The 18,196-nt window shown below is 41.3% G+C and overlaps 1 protein-coding gene across 2 annotated transcripts in view; it reads left to right on the top strand.

Moving 5' to 3' along the window:
• The first annotated feature begins 1,173 nt into the window (after window positions 1-1,173).
• nup153 (nucleoporin 153) overlaps window positions 1,174-18,196 on the top strand; it is an 18,041-nt gene continuing 1,018 nt past the window's right edge. Inside the window, exons 1-22 of one of the 2 annotated variants that reach the window (XM_042434835.1) lie at window positions 1,174-1,321; window positions 4,916-5,147; window positions 5,325-5,600; window positions 6,761-6,900; window positions 7,802-7,930; window positions 8,205-8,321; window positions 8,542-8,586; window positions 8,829-8,882; window positions 10,746-10,886; window positions 10,980-11,032; window positions 11,318-11,453; window positions 11,805-11,972; window positions 12,074-12,172; window positions 12,273-12,357; window positions 12,446-12,547; window positions 12,643-13,281; window positions 13,445-13,636; window positions 14,842-15,798; window positions 16,390-16,788; window positions 16,949-17,167; window positions 17,273-17,456; window positions 17,561-18,196. The exon at window positions 17,561-18,196 is cut by the window's right edge and continues 1,018 nt beyond it. In XM_042434835.1, the coding sequence (XP_042290769.1) occupies window positions 1,244-1,321; window positions 4,916-5,147; window positions 5,325-5,600; window positions 6,761-6,900; window positions 7,802-7,930; window positions 8,205-8,321; window positions 8,542-8,586; window positions 8,829-8,882; window positions 10,746-10,886; window positions 10,980-11,032; window positions 11,318-11,453; window positions 11,805-11,972; window positions 12,074-12,172; window positions 12,273-12,357; window positions 12,446-12,547; window positions 12,643-13,281; window positions 13,445-13,636; window positions 14,842-15,798; window positions 16,390-16,788; window positions 16,949-17,167; window positions 17,273-17,456; window positions 17,561-17,648 (4,533 nt within the window). In that variant the 5' untranslated portion in view covers window positions 1,174-1,243 and the 3' untranslated portion in view covers window positions 17,649-18,196. The remainder of the gene's footprint in view (window positions 1,322-4,915; window positions 5,148-5,324; window positions 5,601-6,760; window positions 6,901-7,801; window positions 7,931-8,204; window positions 8,322-8,541; window positions 8,587-8,828; window positions 8,883-10,745; window positions 10,887-10,979; window positions 11,033-11,317; window positions 11,454-11,804; window positions 11,973-12,073; window positions 12,173-12,272; window positions 12,358-12,445; window positions 12,548-12,642; window positions 13,282-13,444; window positions 13,637-14,841; window positions 15,799-16,389; window positions 16,789-16,948; window positions 17,168-17,272; window positions 17,457-17,560) is intronic. The other variant, XM_042434834.1, reaches the window with a different exon arrangement.

Below are 18,196 nucleotides of genomic sequence, written 5' to 3' on the forward strand. Positions count from 1 at the left end.
ACATGACCGTCGTACCCATTCAAATTATATGGTAATGCACTGAGAAAGTGGTTATGTGTAGTTTCTCACCTGAGTAAAACTTCTGTAAACCACCTCAGTGACCTCAAAAACTCACAAAATATTCTATTATACCCACTCATTTTAATTTTTATAATTAACACAAAGTTTTTTTTTTACAAAAAAATTGAATAAATAATTTTTGGTCTGTAAAACACAAGACATCTACATATATTATTATTATTATTTGTCTAAAACCCAAAGATATTTAATTTACTGTAAAATAACTTCATTTGAAAATAAGCAGCAAATCCTCACATTGGAGAGGTTGGAATTGTTATGGCATTTTTGTCTTATAATTGTCTTATTCTCAAAAATAACAATTAATTGATTATCAAAATTGGTGCTGATTAATTTTCTGTTAATTGACTAATTGATTGATTAACTTACTGTTTCCAAAAAATGACTACATTCCCACAAAACTGTGATCAACATTGTCATGTTGGGTTAGGGTTAGGGTTATGGTTAGGGTTATGTTTGTTGGAAACGATGAGCACAAATCATAAATTTTAAAGCCACAGCTATATAATTATTTTAACTGATATGACACAAAAATAACACCATTTTTCCATCACTTTATTTATAGAAATCGTCAGTAACAACATGTGTGACAATAATATAATAAGAGAAAAAAATTAGGCATCATAATGATATAAAGATAACATGAAGGACATGAATTCACTTTCAGTTTGTTGATACAGTCAACATGGTAACAAGACAAAAGGTAAAAGTAATAATAATAAATAGGTAGAAAACAACTTAACAGAAAAGGTAGGTAATAAAATAAGATTTCTTAAAAAAAAATGGAGCAAACTAACTGTATGTGCACATTTCTTATTGTTTATAAATTGGACAGACTCAAAATACTTTCTAAATTCAATCATGACAAGTTCAAACGATGGGCAAACCTCGAGAACTTGGATTCATGGATGTGACATCTTCCCAGTAACATTAATAAATTGACTGTCCGTTAAACTTTCTGTTTTTTGTTTTAATAATATAATATTACATCATTGGCTTTCAGCTTAATTGAATGGTTGGTTTGAGTGTTAAGGTACAATGGCCATCATCATCAATGCTTTATATTGTTCAGCTACTACATTTCCCACAATTCCTTTGGTGACTGGCCGCTGTGCTGGATGACAGCTATCCGGCGCCGAAACGGTAGACCTCAGACGAAAGAGCCATGGCGGCCACGGGTGGAGGGAAAATTAGAAGCAGGAGATATCATATCGCCTCTAAACCTTACGCCAAGACTAAACAGGTAAATCGAGTGAAAGTTTCCGTTTGAAAACCCCGTGTAGAGTACATTACGGTGACTGCAGTGCCACAATATTTTAGCTCTTGTTATTGTTTTGTTGGATAAATTTTATGGCCTGCTGTTAGCGCTCGTGGCCTCCACGCGCTGAGCTAGCGAGCTGGCTTATAGGTTAGCAAAACGAGACCTTACTTGACAGGTCAAATCACGGCACACTTTGAGTTGTTTAGACTAATTCACCAGCATTTTGGTGAAGTACAGTTGCACACATGACACGCTGGAATAACCAACTGTAGCGCCACGAGCAAGTTATTAGCTGCTAGCGAAGTTAGCGGAAACCAAGCAAGTAGAAGTCTGTGCTAATGTAGCATTAACCGTAGCTAGCAGGCTAACAGCGGCGAGCAACGCATTGTTGTCTTCGCCTCTTTTAAGTTTGGAGGCATCACACCGTCGCCGGTAGGAGCGACGTGATCGTCTGGCCCGAATTCACATCTCTCCACAGCCATGTGCAGCCGGCTTTCGTGCTGGTACATTATTAAGTTGTGTTACTGGCGTACCGGGAAGCATTTGGTATATTTGGGTAGCTAACGTTTGCCAAATCTCAGCCAGATGGATTGCGCAGGAAGCGTTGGCTCATTGGGAACCCACATGGTTGCTTGAGTGGATTCATTAGCCGCTTGGACTTCAACTAATGTTGTCTTTAAAACCCATTTCTTTGAAAACACTCAGATTATCGATAATTGTACAACCAGCTGCTCGCCGTGACTTGCTGGAAGGTTATCAGTTAGACACACATTTAGCCAAGAGCTGTCACCGGTGTGTCTGTAATGCACACACAAGTCTGTCGCTGGTTGAGATGCACCTTGCAAACAAGATTTGGATGGAAAGTCACTGGCTTTGGCCGACTTTGGTTGTCGACATTTGTAATACTTCAGATTATTTACCGTTAAAACAGATTATGGTATTTGTAATATGTTATCAGATGTTATGGTGACTGCAATTAAGACAAAAAAATTGGCATAGTGCAACTGATATTTGCATTCGTATAAAAATAATATTGCATCTAATATTTATCTTTCTAAGTTACTGTATTTGTTTGTTTTGATATGAATGTGCCATCTGTGTAACATTCTCTTCAGTTTGTCCTCATTGATATGAATGCAATGGACAAAATATTAGAAACATTTCCCAGTACAAGGGAATATAATTCAGCAGCACCACAAGCATATAGGTTAATTAACATCTCTCTCGAGTAGTTTCAACAAAAACTGAACATTATAACCTTCATGAAGGTAGAACTTAGTGCAGGGTTGATTTATTATATTGCCATTAGTTTTAGATAGGTCAACCTAATAAACTGCAACTGAGTGTATATTGGGCTTGGTTTAATTTGTTGTAGTTCAGCGTGTATACTTAGCAAAGTCGTGTCATTTCTCTTTCAAATGGTGTTGACTTGGCACACAGTATTAGTATCATGTTAAGGTTCTTGACACCATATCCCACTTGATCAACAGCCAAAACCTTTGATCATTGGATGTTAACCCTATGAACAAATGGTGTTAAAATGAAGACAGATTGACTGCAATGATGTGTTCATGCCAAAACCAAAAAATACATTAACTTGCAAAAATGAACTTGTAATATTAAGTTTGAATAAATGCAAATCTAAGTTGCACTTTATCAGTCATACATATGGGAGTCATGATTATATCTCACACACAACTTTCCCATATTTGACTAAATGGCAAATAACACAGTAATGTTTGAAGTCCATATGAATATGTGTTGACTGAAGTAAACCAAAAAAACAGTGATTAACCAAATCCAGTGTACAGTTGTACTGAAAAGACAGGACTAGCTTTTATTTCATAAGCTTGGTTTACACATCACTACTGGTTAAAAAGCAGAAGTAACATGATAAGACATGCAGTGTTTGCACTCTCTCTCACAATCTCATCTGTGATTGCTTGCAAATGGTAGTCTTTCGGGGCAGTACTTACCTCTCCACGTGACACAAAAATAACAGTACAAATCCCCCAGTTATCTTAATGGATCCAAGATGACAAGCTCATCACTTGAACTCATGTCAGGTTTTTGCTTGAAGAGCTAGTTGCACGGATTGACTTAAGTGCTTGAATATTCAATTATATGAAAATCACCTCATGTTTGAATTGGAAGTGATTACCTCCCGAGAGAGCAGTGGCAGTCAACCACAGGTCCCTTAGTCACATGACACTGTCCACAGCAGAAATGCGGCACCCTTAAATCCTTTATAACAATAGCTTATGTTGCGCTAAGTAAACAAGCACTCTGGTGGTTATTACACTGACAAGTTAGAGTTGTGTGTTTGCACATAGGTCAAAGTGCAGGGAGGACCCACAGGTGTATATCACAAAGCAAGAGGCACATATGGCTCTTATCGGGGGTTAATAGCTACAAACGACTACACAACGTGGTTATGATGTGGTGCACCAGAAAGCTAGCTAGCTTCCTCTTCTCTGCCTACTGTCTTTTCACAGGAACACAAAGTCCATTGCCCTGATTTGAAGACATTCAAATGCAGTCTCAGTACCAGTGTAAGAGCCAAATAAATATAATATGATAAACAAAAATGGCAAGTTTGCACTGGGAGAAAATATGGCTGGCTGGCTAAACTTATCAAAGATTTTGTACAGCCTTGCTCACTGCTCTCCTTTACACTCTTTCGCTTTAATTGCTCATTGCATTCATGTAATAGATTTTCTCCCATTTTGTTGTCCTCTGCTACCACTTCTCCAAAACTGCTCAATCTGTTGGAGAAGTCATGCATTAAAACTGACTGAGACCATGGAAAATATACCAGCATTTACTCAAGACACCAAGGTCGACAGCATTTCAACAACTTTTGTGAACAAAATATACAGCCCTCCTCACTTCTAGGCCTGCAAACCCAATCAGAGGGGATAGATAAACTGCAAGTTGTAACAGCTGATAGAATATTACACAAGAGAGCTGTCTATATATTTAAATCCTGGAAATGCTGTTTCTTTCCATGCATGGTGTAGGAGACAAGACTCATCCGTATTGACTGGAATTCATCCAATATTAGACCTCAGTACAGCGCAGACCAGCGTCATTTGCTCAGTGCTTCATAGAAGCATACACAGCGCCTAGCCTGACCCAGTTTCTGTCTTACTGAGCTTGTGTTTTGCTTTGCACTGGGGAGGAGGAATGGCTTCTCTTTGCAAATGGGGCTGTGCAGCTCATTCAAATAATAAAATGTAGAGTTAATTGCTGTATTTTGCAAATCACAAGAGTGCAACTGTTTTTATAGGATTTCAAAAGGCCTCAAAAACACAATGCAGAATTGTTTTTTTTCCACAAGCACCAGCTTTTTAGTTGTTTTCATGTGTATTAGTTGTTGACAAATGAATCAGAAGACACTGATTCTCACACAGCTAGTGAATTTTATTCAACGTTTCTGATCATTTCATAATTAGGAGACTAGAAATAATGGCGTGACTTGATTGTTCTCTGTACTGTGTATATGCATTTGTCTCTGCCTCACTCATTTCATCCCTCTGTTCACGGCTTTCTCTCTCTCTCACACAATTTTATCAGCAGCAGTCAGGCCTGATCAGTCGAGTGACAGACACAGTAAAGAGCATCGTTCCTTCCTGGCTGCAGAAATACTTTAAGAATGGAGATGCTCCTGAAGGAGGAGGGGCCGTACAGGGGACAGACCAGAATTGCCAGCCGCCGCCACCACCTCCTCCTCCTCCTAATGGCAGTGAAGAGGGGCCTCCTCCTCTCGATGGACGCGACTCACCGGAGCCAAGCACCAGTAACACAGGTGAGGGATCTGTTCTGTCTCATTGGTTGTCAACAAAGCTAGCTGGAGAATTTGGAGAACCTGCATGAGAACTGAGCTTAAAATGTCCAAAGTTGAACAGAGTTTTGCATATCAGTAGTTTAGTCGCGTTGTCCACCTATACCACTTTGCTCACCTGTAACTTTCTCTCGCACGCAGAGCCCTCAACCAGCCGGGCATCCCTGAACTTTCAGGAATATGTGTTATCTCGACCCCCTCTTAGCCGTTCCCACCTCCACTTTTCCCCACTGGAGGTGTCCTCTCCGATGCTGGGGGCCTCTAGCAGCCTCTTCTCCCAGCCCTCCACTTCTTCAGCCCCTGGACCTTTTTCCACGGGCTTCTCCTTGGTCAAAGAAATCAAGGACAACCTCTCACAGCACGAAGATGATAACATCTCCACCACTAGCGGCTTCTCCTCCCGCGCCTCTGACAAAGGTACGGGCACAATGTTGTAGCAGAAGGTGTTGTCTTTCCATATGGAGACGTGTTAAGGTGTTTTTGAATCTTTAATGTCGGTACAGGTATAATGGCACCATAATTAAAATAATCCAAGTGGCCAGCATTTAGTTAGAATACTGAAATCTGTAACTTTCTATCACCCTCCATCATGGTGAGAGACCATTTAGTCGTGTTTGTGCCGTGGGCTCACCTTGTGGATAAACAATTGAATCAAAAAGAAAGAGTTCACAACTGACCATGTAATGTGTTCAATGATTTTAAATTCCACACTAAGGTAGCAGGGGTTAATGTAGATTTTGCTCTTCAGAATCTAAATTCTTTGGTTTAATGTTGCACAGACAAATTGTGTCCATATACACAACGTTTGGCTTTCAGTGAACTTTTATTACTGATGTGGACACACATCTAGTGCAGTGTCAATAATTTGCATACATTTGCATGCATGTTGTTGGCGCCTATAAACAGACAGTGCCTTTATTACAGGACTGCAACTTCTGCTTTGTGTCCGTTACCCAACTTTTTGGACAAAGACAAGTGTTGAGTGTGACCTGACTAACACATTTATCCACATGATATTCAAACACACAGTTACTAAGTTAGGACTGCAACTAATACTGATAGATCTGCCAATTATTTTATCAATTAATTGATTCATTTATTTTTAATATCAGTCCCAAAGTGATGCTTACAGATAATCTAAAACCCCAAAAGTGTTCAGTTTACCATCACATGAGACAAAAGCAGAATTGATTTGCTGGAACCAATGAATGTTTGCCATTTTTTCTACAAAAGATCACGTAAATAATTAAAAGATTACCAAAATAGTTGATTGATTTTCTGTCTGTCGACTAATGAAGTTAGTGTTTAGTCTATCCAAAAGAAGCATCACAATCTCTGTATTGTGTTTAAACAGCCACTTTACCTGTGTGACGCACTGGTTTGGATAGAATTTCTTTGCATTGTTTAAGACATAGACACCAACTGTGGAACCAAAAGAAGTTGGTAAATCATACAAACAGTTAGTGTTACAGTAGGAAGAGTCTATTGTGGGTGATTATATGTCTGTTATGTGTGGATCGGCTCATTAATGCTCTCTCAAAATGGTCTGAGACGGTTTCAAATCTCCTCTTTTTCAGATGTCCCCACTTCCAAAACAGCATCACTTCCCCAGCTTTGGTCCCCAGAGATGGACAGAACAAACTCTGGGACTCAGCATTCCCAGTCCAGTCTGAAAAAGCCTGCTTTCAACCTGTCTGTCTTTGGATCGTCCTCCAATGTGAGTATCCGACTGTCTGTGAAGATACTGAGTGTGTCGGCACAAAAAATTAGTAACACCAGCTTAAAGAACAGATCTGTGCCACAAAGCCTGGCATTTTTGGCGTTTCAGGGTTCGATTTGTGCCATTGGAGCAGTGACCCACTTAAATATAAAATGTCCCTCTGTGATTTTGGCTACTGCATTCAACTCTTCAAAGTCATGTGTAACACAAACTTGTACGTATTTCGGACTTTACATTGATTTTTAGGTGTAGATACAAGTTAACCTTAAGTTTCAACTTTTTTTTTTTTTCTTTTTTTTTTTTTAACAGTAGTTTTATTATTCGTTAAACAAAGCACCAGGAAAATCTATGTGACTGTCACTCTGCTCACAGCTAGTCAGTATCTGGAGTGGTTGCATTGATCACTAATTGTGTAATCAACCTGCTGTACATTTACACCCATTTTCAGTCCAGCCAAATGAACAACTACTCTGCTTTGGTGTCAGTTCTGACTCAGATTTCTACCAGGCAAAAAGAAATGTCACCTTAAGTTATGGAAACAAAATTCAGTGCTTGTCGCTTCAGATATTTTTAACATTTTTTACTCCACAGCCAACATCTTTATGTATAAAACCATATCTTACAGTGATGGTAATATGTTTACATCTTCCAAAAGACATATTGGAAATCACTTTATTAGCAGAAGTATACAGCTGGCTTTTCAGGATTGGAAAAAGTTGAAGTAATAATGAATATTGAAAGCACTGCAGGACTTAGTTGCAATTTTACTCAAGATACTGTTTTGTGTAGCTATTTTATGGGTTACCAAAAAAAAAAAAGAGTGCCACCTAATATTAATATACTTTAAGTGAATTAACTTTACCCTAACCTAATTTAATTTAACTCCCCTCTCTTCCAGTCAACACTAAACAGCACAGTGTTGAACTCCAGCCAGCTTGGAGATTCGCCCTTCTACCCTGGGAAGACCACGTATGGTGGAGCAGCTGCAGTCAGGAGCGCTCGCGCTCGTCCTGGAACACCATACCAGGTGAGTTTGTGAATCTTAACAACCTCCAACCAAGAGCCACATAATGCTAAAATTAGTTTTGGTAAATAAATTCATAGGAGTGAGTAGTTTTTTTTTTGTTTGTTTTTTTTAGCTGATCAAATTAGAACACATGTTGACTCTTCATGTTCGTTCAGTGTTTTGGCTTCTGTAGGCGAGCCGTTAATTTCTGACACTGACACCATAAGATTAATGTCACTGAAGTGTGAATATTATTAATTTAATTGGAGACTAAATTAGCTCATCTGATCCGTAGGCTCCAGTGAGGAGACAGATCAAGGCCAAGCCTGCTGGAGCTCAGCCCTGTGGGGTAACCAGCGCCACAGCCAGACGCATCCTGCAGTCTTTGGAGCGCATGTCAAGCCCTCTGGCTGTGAGTATAAACACACACTCACATAAACACACACTGTATATAACAGACATGCACCACCGTTTCCTCTGTTCAAACTTGATTTCTGTGTCACAGTGGTAATGACATTTAATATGTTGCCAAAGAATCTGTGATGTTACTTATGTATCATATTATATTGGTAATAATGTTTGATAAATATGTCTCCCTAAAATAGCAGTGATTGATTTTTCTTCATTTGCAGGATGCCAAGAGAATCCCAGCAGCAGCCTCATCTCCCCTGTCAGCAGTAAGTGTTTGTAGTAGATTACATATACAGTACGCCTTGCTTTGCAGTGACACATAGTGCAATACAGCACAGGATGTGATTGGGAACACAAAACAGACAACAAAATGATTCTCATTAGTGAATGATGAGCCTCTATTAAAACATTAAATACTGACATCACATCCAGCTGAAAAAAAAAAAACATCTTGTTTTTTTGTCTAACTAGAAAAGACGGTTTTCTCACATGACTTTTCTCTTTGCAGTCAATGGATGGCACAAATCTAGATGTTTCACATTTCCAGGCGAAAAAGAAACGGGTAAGTGCAGATTTTAAAATTCCTGTGACATTATTTCTTTTATTATTGTTTCATCAAAAAGTTGCATTTGTATGCAGCTTTCCAAGAGCAGCCATGTGTGTTTTACGCCTCATGTCCCTGCATGACCTTAGGCTTGTATGCACACATCAACAAATAAACTTCACTTGTGCCTTTGGTGCCTTTGGAGTGTTTGCAGCTAAGCAGGAGGCTTAATGATGTGAACAGGGATGTCATTGTTCAAAGCCAGAAGCACTTGCTGCGGTTTGCTGTCTTGTCATTTCCTGTCCTACTGCCTGGCAGCCTCCTTTACACTTGTTAACAGGATTCTCCTCGGCTGGGGCACAGCTGTTCACCGCTGTGTGTGTGTGTGTGTGTGTGTGTGTGTGTGTGTGTGTGTGTCTTTATGCGCGCATGTACATGCTTGTGAGCAAAAGTGTGTTAGACTGCATGTTGTATTGGCTCATAAAATGTGTATGTGCAGTGTGTTAAGTGGTAGTCCATCGTTAAATAATTTTGCCAGCTTTGTACTGGACTTGCCCTCACTAACAGTCCAGCATTCCCAGCTGCGACAGCTGCTTTGTAAACTGCAACAATAGTGTATTGACCCTCACAGGTCCAAGACAAGAAAGCCCATTTATCTAACTGGGCCTTTCATAGCTGATTGTTGCTTCGGGGTTTTACCATGGCAGGGTCCAAAGTGAAAGGATAACACTGGATTTTATTTATCTTTCTGTTATCAACAAATTGCATGAAAAGACCACAACCAACAAGGAAATTATCCTGCTAACAAGTACCGTCTGTATTCTGTCCCCAATGTGTGTTTGTACACAAATTGACAGATAGCCAACAGGCTTCAAGAGAAAGTTGGAGGCTGCAGTAAAGTTCAACACTCTTTACTGTTGCTGTCATTCTCATGAAAGGATTTTTAAATGCTGTAAATGACAGCTACAAAGTTATACAAATAACACAAACAATGACATGTAAATAGCTGTATATAACTTGTAAATATCTTGGAAATAATGTGCATAAAGTTCATCAGCTTAAAAACACTATTAGAAACAGTACTGGCCTACTTACTGCAGGAAAGCTATGGAATAACTTATTACAATAGAAAACACCATAGCTACTCATAGCTAGTTTAACATTGGGAGTAAAAAAAAAACTGCAACTCGAGTCGAGACCGTGTGACTGTGTTGCAGTCTTGGTTTCAAAACCCTTACACCATTATTGTGTATTAGTATAAGTTAAATGTAAATATAATTTACAAGTAATGCTTTCAAGGCACAAACAGAGGAAGGAAAGGATAAGGTAGCCGGAGCTGCAAGCTGACCACATGTGATGTAACAATCAAAGAATTTCCTGATCGGAATCTCTGAACTATGACCGTGCTGTGTCATGATTAAAACAATAGCAGGAAGTGTACAAGAAAATAATGAATTATATCTAAACAACCACTAGGGGGGAGAAAAGTACTAAAAATAGATGCAAAGTTTCTACAGAACATGACAGTCTGTGTTGCCAGCAACATGTCCATGTCACAGAACTCCATTGAACTCATCCTGAAATTATTAACGCAACACAAAAGAGCCTGACTGTTGCATTCAGGTGACATTTTGTATGGCACATGTAGTTTATTATAAAATAGATCTGGGCATGTTGGGCCACAAGTTTAGGAGGAATACCCTGTAATGACTATGAGTATTCCTTCATATATTCCATCATTCCTATTATGTTTTTTGTAGTTTATAAACAGTCGTGGAGTGCAGTGGCCTGGTATAAGCTCTATCACACAGATTCTTAAATCATTCTTTTTCATTCATTCATGACCTGATGATCATACGTCTCCACTCTGTTTTATTTCAGCTGGATTCCACCCTCCCACCGGTGCAGAAGCTGGTGGTTCCCGCTGTAGTGCCAGTGACAGGAAACCGCTCTGTGTCCTTCAGGCCTACTTTGACCCCTGGAGGAGTGAGCCGACCTCTGGACAGGACCCCAAGAGAGACGGTCAGCCCACATAAATGTTTACGCCACAAAATCTGGCAAAATGGTGTTGAATACATATCTGATGCTAATTTTGTTTTTGTTTGATCTATTTAGCCCACAAGACAATCACCGCAACTGCCTGAAGAAACCCCGGGTCCATCTCAAAGGTACTGATGCATAACTGTTAGAGATGCTCTGATTTATCAGGTAGCTATTAGAATAAGTCGAAATTCATTGTAAAAGAAAGCAGAAGATAGGTGCATAATGTTTTTCTGGCCTTTAACTCCTTTAAATTTTAACAACTCCTCAGTGTCTCCTTACTATTCTTGCAACAACATCTCTATTACTTCTCCCTAGTAACTATTTCCTTTTTTTTTTCGAATGCCTGACTGCTCTCTGTTTGCTCTGATTGTTTTATTTACTTTCCCTACTCCTGTCTACACCTTCACTAGCACAATTGGTTCCACTGGCCCAGTCTATCCTCTGTCCAGCACGCCTGCAGCCAGCAGCGTGAGCTCCGGAGGGGGCAAGATGAAGAGAGAGAGGACCAGTACACGGCCCTCCTCCAAACATCCCGAAGATGACGAGGTGAGAGCTTTGCATCCAAAAACAACAAGGCTCTGTATTCAGAAATAAGAAGCATTTCTAAGATTACATTGATTAATTGATTGATTATATTTCAACTCTAGATTATACTTTCTGGTACTTACTTTCATACACAAACAAAAAGCTCTTGTAACAAAGTGATAAGAAACAGGTGTTCATCCTTTTACACCAGGTCAGCGCTTGAAGTTGACGAAAGAGAAAGGTCATAAATCTAGATCAGATAACAAGCGTTGAAGCTCAAACTGTTCCAGAAGTGGCAGAAATGTGTAATGGTTCACATTTTTCTCTTGATATTAAGCTCACAGTGACATTCATGCTTGTTTTTGATGTTAGGTGGCCGAGATACCGGAACTTCCAACCATTTCACTTCCCATCAGCAGCACCGCCTTGCCCACCTTCAGCTTCTCCTCCCCTCTGCCACCTTTGACCACCTCAACCACCGTCAGTACCACCCCCCAAATCACACCTGTCACTCCCGCTAAGGAAACATTAACAAATAAGGTCTGTATACAAAATGTCTCATTCTACTTCATTGTTACTAAAAATTAATGGTTAACAACGTTATGTATGCATTCCACTAATTTTTGTTTGTTTGTTTCCAGGACACACCCGCGGCCTCGACACCCCCTTGTGAACCTTTTACATTTTCCTCCCCTATTGTCAAAGCAACTGCTGCTAGCCCACCTTCCTTTTCCCCCTCAGTAAGTAAATAGTTTGTCTCTTAATGATAAGTAATTGTTGAGATTGCAATGATTTACAACTGTAATATGGATGATAACTATTATATTTTCTTCTTTGTAGGCTGGATTTATTTTTAGTGCACCTGTAGCAAAGTTAGGTCCCTCCATGTCAAATGGGAATCTAGCCACTCCCATAGCGGCAGCAGGTAAGAGTTTGCTTACAGGTTCTTACAGCTGATCTTGCCTCTCTTGAGAAAAATTTAAACTCACTTTTGGTCCTCATGTGTCCTACAGTGAAGCCAGCAACAAGCAAAAGCACAGAAGAATTTGAAGGACCCTTTAAACCAGCCAAGACCCTGAAGCAGGGCAGCGTGCTGGATCTTCTCAAAGCACCTGGTTAGAATCCATTCTGTGTTTTTCATGATTTTACTTTTTTTTTTTCCAAGGTTGAATCTGGAGTTTATATTTTTAATCTCTCTTGTTCTCTTCAGGCTTTGCCTCTCCTGTTGCCCGAACTTCCCCGAGTCCCGACGACGCTCCCCAGCAGACGTCTTCACAATTTACTGCGCCCTCCACCACCTCTACAACCACCTCCTCCCTCTCCTCTTCAACAGGCTTTGGTGATTTGTTTAAGGCGCCAGCAGGCTGGAGCTGTGATGTCTGTTTGGTGCAGAACAAGTCATCAGACACAAAGTGTGTTTGCTGTATGAACCCCCAGCCTAGTTCCTCCTCATCCAAATCCAGGGACAGTAAACCCACCGCCACCTCAGTTGGGCAGGAGAGCAGCAGCACGAACAGCACGTCCACCACAGGTTTTGGCACAATGTTCTCCAAACCTGCAGGAACCTGGGACTGTGATACATGTCTCGTACTAAACAAACCTGATGCAGTAAAGTGTGTGGCCTGCGAAACGGCCAAGCCTGGGACAGGGCTTAAGCCCTCACTGACTCTTCCTTCTGCCTTCTCAGCTGTTAAGACTGTATCCAACCCCACAGCCCCCGTCACTACAGGGTTTATTGGATTTGGAGACAAGTTCAAAAAACCCGAAGGTGCATGGGAATGTGATACATGTATGGTACAGAACAAGGCAGAGGATACAAAGTGTGTGGCCTGCACGAGCGCTAAACCAGGTAACAAGAGCACAACCTTGATAATATTTTCTAATGTACAAACAGCTGAATGTTGGGTTCTCCTTTTTAATTAAAGATTTATTAATAGTTTAAGTGACTAAATCTATCTTAAAAGTTATTTTTTGTGTAGTGAAGCATCTTTCTTATCTCATCAACACTACAGGAGCATCAGCAGAACCTTCAGATGGAGCCACTTCTTCAGACAGCAGTGCTCCAGTGTTTGGGTTGGGTGACAAATTCAAGAAGGAAGAGGGTTCCTGGGATTGTGACGTCTGTCTTCTACAGAATAAGGCTGCTGATGTACAGTGTGTTGCCTGTCAGGCAGCCAAACCTGGAGCTAAAGTGGAGCCCAAAGGTAACAAAAATGACAAACCTCTAGGTTTCGAGTAGACGGCAACACGCAAACCACTTGCTTTGTCTCTTTTGTGGTGCAGGGAATCAATTCCCCCGAAGACCCAATTTCAGCAAAAAAAGTAAATTCCTGCATACACTTATCACCTCTGCATCGATTTATTAGAGAGAGATTTAGAGATTTATTTTTAAGAGTCAACATTTCGGTCACAAAGACCTTTCTCAAGACACACATCACAAAGTGACACAGTGTTTAAGTACAGCCCATAATTGCATGATAGTCCACAGTAGGGATGGGCATTTGAAGAAATTTCCTTAATCGATCATTGGGAAAATTAACGATCAATTATCGATTAATCTTTTTTTATATGTATTAAAAATGCCTATGGCAGAAAATACTAAAGAAAGCGTGTTTTTCCTTAATGAAATCTTTATTCCAAGAAGAAATTATAGACCAGCACCAGTCCTCTTATACAAGGCAGTTAACCTGTTAAACAGAAAACAAAACAAAAAGGATATTGTTTTTTTTAGCTCGAAATGGTCCCACACCAAACTTCGCCTTGCTCTCTTCATGTTTACTTTTGTCTAATTTCTACGGCAGCCCGCCAGCAACTGAGTATTCATTTTCCCTCTTGAATTTAAATTGCGCCCCCGGCCGGTTGCAGCACATAGTGAAATTCATTGCAACTTCAAGACACATACATATATAACATACTTTGATATGAACGTTAAATCGATTTAATTCCACATGATCGAAAAAAATCTTAACGATTAATTACGGATCATCGATTAATCATGCCCATCCCTAGTCCACAGTCATGTTGGAGGTGTGTCTGTGATCACATACAACAGCAGAGGTGATAAGTGTGTCTAGGAATTGACTTTTTTCTTTGGAAACCTTCAGGTTTTTGCAACAGCATGTTAAAAGTAAATGAGTGCAAAAGCCAAATGTTACTCACATGTTTGTATACATCAAAAGGTACCTTTTACCTATTGTGGGAGTGTGTGGGGGCCAAAATATTTGATGCATCAGATGTTTAATTCTGATTTCTGTATAAAATGTTGATGCTTTATCTGTTTTTATCATATTAAACTTTCAAGATAAATACGCACATTTAGTCAAATTATTAGGTCATGAGAAATCCGAGACTTTTGAAATGAAACCTGCAAATAATCCACACTACTCTCATCCTTTTTTCTCTTGTATAGGTTTTGGTTCATCAGCTGTTGGGACATCAGGCTCCTCTACCTTTGGCTCTTCTACTTCTACTTCTGGAGGTTTTAAGTTTGGCACATCAGACAGTACCTCAGCATCTGGATCTGGGGGTTTCAAGTTTGGGGGCTCATTTCCAGAGTCGTCCTCTTCTTCTTCTTCATCAGGTGGATTCAAGTTTGGAGCTGCATTTGGAAGCTCCTCATCAGAAACCACTTCCAAAGACACTACTGCCTCATCAGGGTTCAAATTCGGCAGCTCATCTGAGGGCTTTAAATTTGGGGCTGCCTCTAGTGATGACAAAAAGTCAGACCAACCTGCCACTGGTTCTGGATTTAAGTTTGGAGCCAGCGGCGGGATAAAGTTTGGAACTGGATCATCTAGCACAGAAAGTAATTCCTCTAAGGGCGGCTTCACCTTTGGGCTGTCAAAACCCGAAGAGAAAACGTCAGACACCACCACTACCACCTCAGCCCCTGTTACTTTCACTCCCCCTGCTTCCTCTCAAGACAAGAGTGACAGTGTGGCATCAAATGACACCACATCAACAAACACCAACACAACCACCACCACAACTACCACTGCTGGGTCTGTTTTTGGGAGACTGGGCGAGCCAAGTTTGGCCACTACTACACCACAAGGGGGCTCTACTTTTGGATCTTTATCTACAGAAAAAGAGCCAGCTGCTCCCACGTTTAACTTTGGAAAGCAGGAGGAAAAGAAGGAAGCGGCTGCCCCCTCGGCTCCGTCTAACTTCCTCTTCGGTGCTGCTAGTAAAGATGCTGATGCTGCACTGGCACCTGCCACTTCAGGAGGCTTTTCCTTCAGCAAGCCGAGCGCTCCAGCAGAGCAGCCTCCACCAGCGTTCAGTTTTGGAAAGCCAGCAGACAAGAGTGAAACATCTACTTCAGAGGCCCCTAAGCCCTCCTTCACTTTTGGACAATCTGCAACAGGTATTTTATTTGTCAATCTATGATTTTAGTAAACTTTCGATATGTAGTGACCTCTATGAGTTATTATAAAAATTGTTTTGTTTGACAGTTTGTTAAAGGAATAGTTTGAAATTTTGGGAAATACACTTATTCACTTTCTTGTTGAGAGCTATTCTTGTCAGACTCAGGATATTGCTGCACCCGGCCAGAAATCGTGGAGCGCATAACACCCACAATGTGTCAGTTTTACACTTCGGTTTTTGTACAGAACAAGACATAACGTGTTAATTAGCTAGCTTTAGAGATGCTGGTAGGTGTATTTTACCTTTTGAAATAGTCAGGCGATGTTTCCGGGCTCTGTGCTAAGCTTAGCTGACTGGCTGCTGGATGTAGCTTCATATTTGACTTTTACTGACATGAGTAGCGTTGATCTGCTCATCTAACTCTTTGCAAGAAAGCCAATAAGTTACATTATGATGACATGGTGAAAGCACAGATGATCAGATTGCTAACAAAATCTACTTGAAAAAGGATTTTCCTGTAATAGTCAAAATAACTTTGCCACTGCAGTGTCACAACAGAACATAAATAACTCTTTCTCCTCCCTGACAGATTCTGCTCCGGCTCCAAAACAAGCCTTTTCCTTTATGGCTGGTAATCCCACCAACACCACCCCTTCGTTATCCTCCGCCCCGGCCCCAAGTCTGTTTGGCAACAGCAGCAGCAGCAGCAGCAGCTCCACCCAGGCTCCAGCTTCTTCTGCAGCTCCCAGCACTTTCATGTTCGGTCAGCCTGCTGCAACCCCCAGCGATGCTCCTCCAGCTAAAGCCTTTGTCTTTGGCCAGAACCAGGACAGTCAGCCACCTGCCCCATCTGCTGCCCCTGTGAACTCGGCTCCATCTCCAGCCCCAGCTCAGCCCTTCATCTTTGGTGCTCCTGCCAGTGCTGCTCCTGCTGCTGCTCCCTCCTTTGGCTTTGGAGCAGCAGCGCCCTCTGCTGCCTCTTCTGCAGGTCTGTAACTCTTCTGGCAGCTCACAATGGTTATTTTGGATAATAAACATGAACAGGACGTCTGTTTTGAAATGCTTAAATTTTTTTTTTTTAATTTTGCCTTTATATTTATAATCTGTACATGTATTGATATTGTCATCCTCTCTCTTTTTCACTTCAGCTCCGTCTGCAGCTCCTTCCCCATTTGTATTCAGCTCAGCCCCTTCTGGTGGCTTCGGGGCCAACCAGACTCCCTCCTTTGGTACACCCTTTGGATCCCCTTTCACAGCTGCACCCTCCCCGGCCCCAGCCTTCGGGGCCAAGCCCAACGCCGCCCCTGTCTTTGGGCAGCAGGCCAACTCTACACCTGTATTTGGGGCAGCTGCTAACTCTGCACCAGGTGGGTGACTGAAATCCTTTATTTTCCTTTCAGACTGTCTGTGGAACCAAGAGCTTCTGACCCTCTCATTATGTGCAACTTGTAAATGTGCCATATTTTTCTCAGGTGGAGGCTTTCAGTTTGTGGGAGCCAGCGGATTTGGACCCTCGAACAACAGCTCGGGAGTGTTTACTTTCGGGGCAGGATCAGCAGCATCTCCTGCCCCCCCTGCTAACCCCTCCATTGCCCCCCAGGCAGGAGCACCTGGAGGTGCATTCAACTTCTCACAAACCCCCACGTTCAATATTGGGTATGTTGCACCTTCTCGGTTTACATGCAAGAATTGTTTGTCACTCATTTGACAGTTGTTGCTGGTGGCGGTATTTGTGATTAATAATGTCTTTGCTCTTCCAGGTCAACTAAATCCTTCACAGCCTCTCCTGCTGGACAGCAAACGATTGCCGGACGCAAGATCAAGACAGCAGTGCGACGCAGAAAGTAGAGCCCTGTGGACTCGACAAGGAAGTAGACTTGACTTGGACTCGACCATATCCCCACTGAAGGCTGAAATAAAGTCCTGGAAGGTCTCAACTTGACAAACACTGAAATGACTTTTGCATGTGGAAAAAAGGGCCGAGGCTTCGGGGACGGCTTTGCACTCGGGCTGGACGGGTGGGCGGGTTTCAACTTGTAGGCTGGGCTGATGTTTTCAGAGGCTTTCACATGTAGACCAGAGACGTCGACGTGAGACCATTTACGCAGGAACTTCACATGAAAAAAAAAACTTGACTGAACAATGACGCTGACTTAGAAAACAACAATCAAGCAAAGACCCCTGCTCGACATGAAAAACAAGCAAGACAGTCATATCTATATTTTCAACACCGGCAAATGTCTGCTAGACTTTAGGCATGACTTTTTGTAATAAAATTACAAAGGCAAAAACTGCAAACCTAAAGAGTTGTGAGTGTACACAAAATCCTATTAATTAGTGTGCGTGATCAGGTTATGAGCTGTGATATGCAGAGAGGTAGTGAGAGCTGTAGGGCA

Source organism: Thunnus maccoyii, chromosome 15 (assembly GCF_910596095.1).
Source record: "Thunnus maccoyii chromosome 15, fThuMac1.1, whole genome shotgun sequence".
Taxonomy (NCBI): domain Eukaryota; kingdom Metazoa; phylum Chordata; class Actinopteri; order Scombriformes; family Scombridae; genus Thunnus; species Thunnus maccoyii.